This window comes from Microplitis mediator, chromosome 8, assembly GCF_029852145.1.
Source record: "Microplitis mediator isolate UGA2020A chromosome 8, iyMicMedi2.1, whole genome shotgun sequence".
Lineage (NCBI taxonomy): Eukaryota > Metazoa > Arthropoda > Insecta > Hymenoptera > Braconidae > Microplitis > Microplitis mediator.
In genome coordinates, this window is record NC_079976.1 from 19,680,880 (window position 1) to 19,688,838 (window position 7,959).

Here is a 7,959-nt window from a genome sequence, read left to right on the forward strand (position 1 = left end):
TTTTTTAAATATTTGAACTTCACCCATTTTATTTTCTTGCATTGTGAAACACCTTTGCCGTGTTGATTATCCGAGTCTGGTGTGTATTCAGAAGACGTGTCTAAACGTAACTGAGTTTTATTTAATATTGTGTTGTTGATATTATCTTCAATGCTGGAGCTACTTTCTTCCGTAATTTTATTATTAGAGGACTGTCGTAATGAATTCCTTGGGGTTGATGCAGATATATCACGGGAATGAAATAAATTATGATTTCCTATGTATTCACGAGGTACATGTGTTGTACGAAGAATCCTGGAAAACTGACGTTAACCAATAGCGTGGGTATTTTTCCTGTGTCGCATAGCGTGATTTATAAGATCAATAATATTTGACCCTATTATGGGCTCATTATTGATAGTTACTAAACCATTAGAATCCCATGATATAATATCATCAGGTAGCCTCTTTAGCAATAATTTCGTTTTATTTTGAAATTTAGACGGCACACTTTCAATAATTGTACTATTAATAGCTGAAAAATCCTTATCACCGGTTTTTTCAATAAGGGGTCTTTTACTATGATGATATAAACTATTTTCACTGATCGGTTCAAATTTGACAGCGTCTATTAGTCTTAAATACTTTTCTAACACTTGTGAATAAGCAGACCATTTTGCGCGATCGTCTGGATATGTATCAGAGTATAGTATCCGATACATTTCACTATCCAGCCTCGATAGAGTTGTTCCTGTAGTTTGTATACTTTGCTTTTTCGGTGTAGACACATCCGCTAAATTTTCACTCGCACTTGTTACAGTATCGGCGGTAATAACTGTTTTTTCAGGAACCAGTACCATTTTACGTGCATACTCCATTTTAATTAGATATAAGATTGGATAATAAGGTGCCGAGTATAGGTGCTAAAAAAAGTGGTAAAAACCACCTTTTTGAACAATTATTTTTTTTTTCTGTTGCAGGTTACTGTTAGGTGAAGCTAATTTTCTCAAAACTTGTGCGTGACGTTTTAATTTTTGTTTTTCTTGTTGTTTCAAATCAACAGTACCTTGTAAGATGTTTGAAGCACACTCACAAATACACCTTATTAACGCAGTATCGGCCTTACGTAAAACCGCTTGTCTCTGTTCTTTAGGCATAGAGCATATAGCCTGTAATACAACTAATTTTTTTTTTCCCGAGAGGTAACTTCTTTGCCATTACGATTCGACTATTGTTTGTAATATTACGGTGTATATTGCTTTAGCCACTTGAAAACGGTACGGCTCCAGGTCTAAACTCATCACCGTAACGTGGCCGATATGTGTTTTGCTCTACGGGCGACACTGTACTGAGATCCACGTCTTTTGGCACATTACCACAAGGCACGTTGCGAATAAAACAACAATTTGATTGCCAGCGCCTATGATCGCTCACGGGGTTGTCGGTTTGAAGCCAATGACATATTACTATACCACACTCAAAACATTTAACACAATCACCTTCTCCCGTATAATAGAAACCGGCATTTGCTAGTTTTTCTGGAGATACCGTTGGCTCGGGCCATTGCGAATAACTTTGTATTCTTAACGCTTCTGAACGATAACCAATGCTGTTATACAGAGTAGTTAAAGCCATTATACAAATTATTACTTATTTAGTTTTTTTAGGAACATACACAATCTGATATTTATCGTCAGGAAAAATACACGTTCGGAAACGAAAATTTTCAGGTGTTGCCTGTTTCAAATCAAATAGAAGATACCCGTGCGGTTTAACTGTAGCATCATAATATATTTCTTGCAAAAAAAGAGGATTTTCTGGACACACTTGTCGTGCTAAATGTTGTATTTGTGACCGATCTCTAGGATTTTTAAAAATCACTAAATAGTGTGAATTTAATGAAATATCTCTCTGACCACGGCCTTGATGGAATATATTTTGAGTAATAAATATTACACTAATATTTTTATGATGACTACCTTTCGTAAAAAGATCAACAACGGTATTATTTCCGGCTTCACGCATCAGATCATCAATAATAATTAATTTAGCATTATTATCAGAACTATAATCGTTATTATTAGGTAAACCTTCACGAAATTCAATTTTTTCAAAGTTAGGATATTCTTTATATGTTGGTTGCCACTCAGCATAGTAAAATATTATTCTTGAAAATTTAGTATCACTCATTTGTTGTAAGTATTGCATAAATTTTTTTACGAAAACTGTTTTGCCACAACCGGTTGGACCGCAAATAATTGAAGTCCATGGATGTTTCCAGCACGGGTCCATTACACAGATTATGGCAGGGTTGTTGTGGTAGTGATATTTAAAATTTATATGAAGGGTTTTGAGCGCTCTTCGATAATCCAATTACGTAAACTTACAGCTTGATTTAAAGAACAGTTCCAATTTTTAGCTGTACAACACTGCTTTAGAGAATGATGTAGAGAACACTGTGTTTTAGTATTTTTCTTAAAAAAATTGAAGTTTGGACATTCAGCAGCATCCTCTTCTAAATTTATTATTTCTCTTTTTAATATCTGCTCGAGATATTTTGTTTTGATTTGTTAAATTTGTTTGTAAGTTCTTCAACAGGATTTTTATCAAAAAGGAATTTACGTTGACCACAAAAATTGCAAATATCTGAAACATCTTTATCATCACAACAATAAGAACATGTTTTTTGTACGACACATAAATTAGGAATGTGAAGATATGTATCACGAGAGCCTTTAACGCGGGTATGCTGCTGTGTCTCAAAATCATAAAATAAAAATACAACTTTTGGTAACTTTTTTACCATTAATGGTGACATATAACAATAGTGATTAATAGGTCTTTTACTGTTACATACTCTACAAAATACGATATTACATTCATGCGGATTTGCACTGCCCAAACGTGTTAGACGGCAGCATACAGTACAGATTTTTACTGTTTCACAGACGCTGGTATCTTTACTTTTCCCTCGTAAATTACTAGAACCCTTAACAAGGTGGTTTTCAAAACATTTGTTATTTGAAAACCACCTATTGCATAATGTACAAATGCGTTTACATACATAATTACAAACAGGTATTTGTTTACAACGAGGGCATCTTTTAGAACATCTATGTTCTGAACCCCTTGTATAACCTATATTACATAAATTAGAAAACATTTTACTACCTATAGCCCCTGTTAAATTGACAATTGGTTGAAAATGTTGTGAATCTTCGTAGTATAATATATATATATAACATATTGTATACAGCCAAAAGTTAATTGAACAGTTTCGCGCCCGTCAAATATAGGTTTGTCACCTTTACCTAGAGTTAGAAATTCATAAATTACAATAGCTATACCCAACCGCTCAAAATATTTTTGAAAAGTAAAGACGTGTTCGATACCACAACCCTTACTAGAAATTTTAACACCCGCTTTATGAACCAAAGACAACGCTTCCTTTTTTTGTAGGGTACATCTATTATCGGTGATTGATTTCCATTTCCGATGTAACGTACCTGTACGTATTTCACCTCTTTCAACGTAGGCCCGACCAACGACTAATGACCGCGGTAAACATAAATTATCGTTATTATTGATAGGTATTATAGATTTTTTGTAAATATATTGATGCGTTAAAAGTTTTCGACCTGTGCCTTCAATACCATCTACAGTAGAGACTGTAATGACTAATTGATCGTCTGTTGTGATAGTACCGGCACTTTGTACTACGTTACTTAGTAATAAGCCTAGATCGTCAGGCGTATATGCGTTAGCTTGCTTAAAACGAGACCATACGGGTCCTGACGTGAATTTATCGCTGTTGATTGTAAACCCCACATAATCATGACCTCTACATTTCGAGGTAATATGCGTTATAATGTCTCTCAAACCACCTTCAAGCCATTGAACTTTATTGGTATTTGTAGGTGGTTGTAAGATACGAATAACGCTCTCCACCCCTTTTGCGCTGAATTTTTTAAAATGTTTAGAGTGTTCTTTTTCAATAATAAAACGCTAGCCGGGTGGCTCAACACTCCAAAAATTATTCTCTTCAGAACGTTGTGAGAGTGCTTGTTGATTAGCTGCTTGGATTTTCAAACGTGCCCTTCTTGTTAAAACACCGCCTCGTTGATCGCCTGTAAGAATATTATAAATACATTTTTAACTATAAAAATCAAAATACCTGTTTGGCTTACTTGTTTTAAAATTTATTCTTCTACATGATCGGCGTTAAGGTATGCGTTAACAAAATCTACGGAAATAATAGATATTGGTCTAATGAAATAGGGTATCAGTTTAAAAATTTAATTTACCTGTTAAGGATTGAGGTTCACTATTCTCCGTTTCAGAATCAGAAAAGACATCCATACGGGCTTCAGCTATTACGCGGAGTCTATATTCTTGCTCTTCTTGGCTTGTTTGTTCACCAATACTGAAATTTTTCATATAAAATTCATCTTCTTCAGGTATTAATTGTGCAAAAGAGTCAATATCCTCATTTTCCATTTCATTTTCATTTTCAGCATTGCATGTATCGCATGATAAAACAGAAAGAGTGTCATTGTCATCATTACCATCATTATCGCTGTCTATTATCTCCGGAATATATTCAACAGATATGTGGTTTCCTCGGTCAACGTGTACCCAACCAGCCTGATCCTTTATTTCGTGGGGTAGTATTACTGAAAAGGTTTTTTTCGAACACTCGAGCCAATTACCGTCATCTTCGCGTTGTTGGTAAGAAGTGGAGGGTTGAGGCTATAAAAATTTGTTGTCAAATAATTTAAATCATTCGGGCATGTTAAAATACCATTCTAACGCACCTCTATGTTGAAAGAAGAAGGAGCAGTACCCGATGCAGCAGTAGACGATTCAGCAGCTTTTGCATCGTCATCATCATTATTTATGGTGTTGTTGTCATTATTAGAAAGAGCAGCTAAAACATCTTCTTTACAATGTTGGTCTATAATATAAAGATAAACATTCAGCACAATAGTTTTTGAAACAGCTAAACTAATTATTAAAATTTGTGATATTCAAATGTATAGCCGTACATACCATAAGCAGTCATCAATTTAGAAAGCCTTTTAGCCCCCTTTCTTTTACTATTTCTTGAACAACCACACACAGTATGCATAATTTTAGCACTTGAAAAAATCAAACCATTTTCATAAGCATCACTTATTATACCGGCAGGCGTGAATAAAATAATACGTTTTAATAACAATAACACGGTTTCTTCTGAAAGATATTGCCATACTTTTAAACGGTCGTCCGGAAACGCCACTGTTAATTCAGGCTTATTATTACGTATAAACACCACTAATTGTATAAGCTCATCATAGAGGTATTTATTGATTGATGTCATTTTAAAATTAATCACACGTTTACGTTGTTATTAATAGTTCTTTAGACCTTAGTTTACTCTGTCACGTACGAATGTAAAATGACAAGATAGTACAAACATAAGTTAAACAACATATTTTCTGCTGATGCTTCGCTTTGCAGACTACCATAGTGCAATAGCTATGATATAATTGTATATATATATATATATATATATATATACGTTTGTTTATTTAAAAATTATATTATTAAATGAGCAGCGTGGAAACCTATTTTAATTTATGATTTATTTACATATTTTAACATTAATTGGTGCATGCATACTGTTTTTAGTTTTAGTAAATAATACACTGAAACTTTCATTCGGTAAATATAAGATGACCAAGAGCATAAGTGTAATTTGGATATTTTAAATATTAATTAACAATGTTTTTATTTAATACTTTTTAGCCTAGTCCTATTATTAATGTTTTTGTTACTGAAAAAATACTATCTAAACAAAAAAAGTTAATAATAATATAAAATTATATTATTTATAACAAAATGAAAACGTTATTGTAGTGGAATTAAATATTAGTGTTAGACAAAACACGTGAAATTAAGTTATCCAAGTGTAAAGTTCATGGTGAGCATTTTAAAAGCGTACAAGGAAATTGGATATCTTAAATGTTATTTAACGTTGTTTTTATTCAATATTTTAGGCTGTCTAGCAATGTCAGTGTTTTTGTTACTGAAAAATAGTAGCTAAGCAAAATAAGTTAATAATAATAAAAATTATATTATTTTTAACAAAATAAAAACGCTTGTATAGCATAATTACATATTTCTAAATGTTGATCAGGTAAAATCTGATAGTTTTGTGGGGGCTTGGATCTGTATATAAAGACGCATCTGTTACCGCACTACTGTATTACTAAAAGAGTCTTAACACTGTTTATTATAAACTAGTATAATAATAATTGTTTAATTACGTTGAACTACAAAGGTTTGTATGACTGCAAACATCAATTATTTGTGTTATTTTTAAAAATACCATAATTTATGGGAGTCGTAATTAATACTTTTCAGATATTTACAATGGATCTATCAAGAATCAACGCCGTTAGCCGTTTGAATCACATTTTACCAACCATAAAAATGACTGATTTAGAGGAAAACAAGGAATACAAGGTTTCATCAATTCGCTTGGTGGACAACGCTAAATGTAAAACCGTGGTGGCTTTTTTAAACGACGAAAACAACATTTTCCTACCTACAAGAACAGCCAAAATTTTGATGGAAAACCCTGAGCAGATTGAGTTAATGAACACCGCTGCTATGGCCAATAAACTATACATATTTCACATTGGTAAGCAATATTGTAAATTTGAATTTATATCAAAAGAATCTTCTTAAATAATATTATTGCTTAATATTATATTGTAGTAATTGCTGTAATAATTATCATTTATTAGTTGATAAATAATAAACATAATAAAATGTATTTCATAAGTTATTTAAAAATACCCTAAATACGCTATTATTATTATTATTATTATTATTATTATTATGTTATTATTATTATTATTATTATTATTATTATTATTATTATTATAATTATTATTATTATTATTATTATTATCATTATTATTACTATTATTATTATTATCATGACATTAGGAAAAGTATTAAACGGCTGCTTGTCTGCCGCGCGGTAAGTGTACAAGATAACAAAGATCTTGGCTCTGTAATTTATTCATTGATAAAGCAGAGTTCGTTTATACATCGGGAATTTAATCTTACCAACGCCTGCTTAAATTATTTAAATATATATTGTGTATATATTATTTAAACGTAGAAAATCAAAACGGATTGAAAATATTAGGGTAAACTGGTTATTTTTTACTTAAAACTTCAATTATTCTATATTGGCTTATTCTATGTGTAATTATTATGCATTTTAATTTTGAACGTTTATATTCACTCTATGTTTTAAATTTATATGCGATGGTACAGACTGCAGCTGTGTGCAATATAATAAGCAACGCTAAGCATACTTTGTTAATCTTTTAGCAGAGATATTTAATTGTCAAGAACAACAGTACCGTTACGACCACTGAGTAGTACAGATATTATAAAAAGCTAAAATGAATGTATTCATGGGTGATCGTTTTTTTGTGCGTCGTGTCCGGAGTTTGCCTCGCCATGTAAGTTCAAAATATTTATGTATATTATAAGTGAAAAAATAGTGTGTGACCAGCTTTCGTTTTAAGGTGGTACGTCAGGTAGCTGAGCTTTTTTACAAGCTGGCGAGTATTTACAGCTACAAGCTATTAGAAGTCCTGGATATGCTGGATGAAATAACTACGCTCACAGGACTCCGGTTGCCGTGTGTTTTGGAGGACATCTACAAAACAACGGAAGGGATATACAACGCTCCTTATTTATACACAGGGAATGTAGAGGGTGTGATTGATATGGGCGATGAGTTACTCAGTTTTCTCGATTAAGTGATAAAACGGGAATAAAGTTTTATTCTTAAAATTGATATGTGAGCACGTGTTTTATTCTAATGATAATTATTATTACTATTATTATTATTATTATTATTATTATTATTATTATTTCTTTTTTAAGTGAAATGCTCAGGGGGTTTTCCCCGGT

The 7,959-nt window shown here is 32.1% G+C and overlaps 1 protein-coding gene across 1 annotated transcript; it reads right to left on the minus strand.

Moving 5' to 3' along the window:
• Window positions 1-1,239: 1,239 nt before the first annotated feature.
• Window positions 1,240-1,614, minus strand: LOC130673905 (E3 ubiquitin-protein ligase XIAP-like). The gene has a single exon (XM_057479120.1). It carries the CDS (start codon window positions 1,612-1,614, stop codon window positions 1,240-1,242), a length of 375 nt encoding a protein of 124 aa, XP_057335103.1.
• Between the last annotated feature and the right edge of the window lie 6,345 nt (window positions 1,615-7,959).

Coding starts and splice junctions, on each gene's coding strand:
- LOC130673905 (XM_057479120.1), bottom strand. CDS start 1,614: ATGGCTTTAACTACTCTGTATAACAGCATTGGTTATCGTTCAGAAGCG.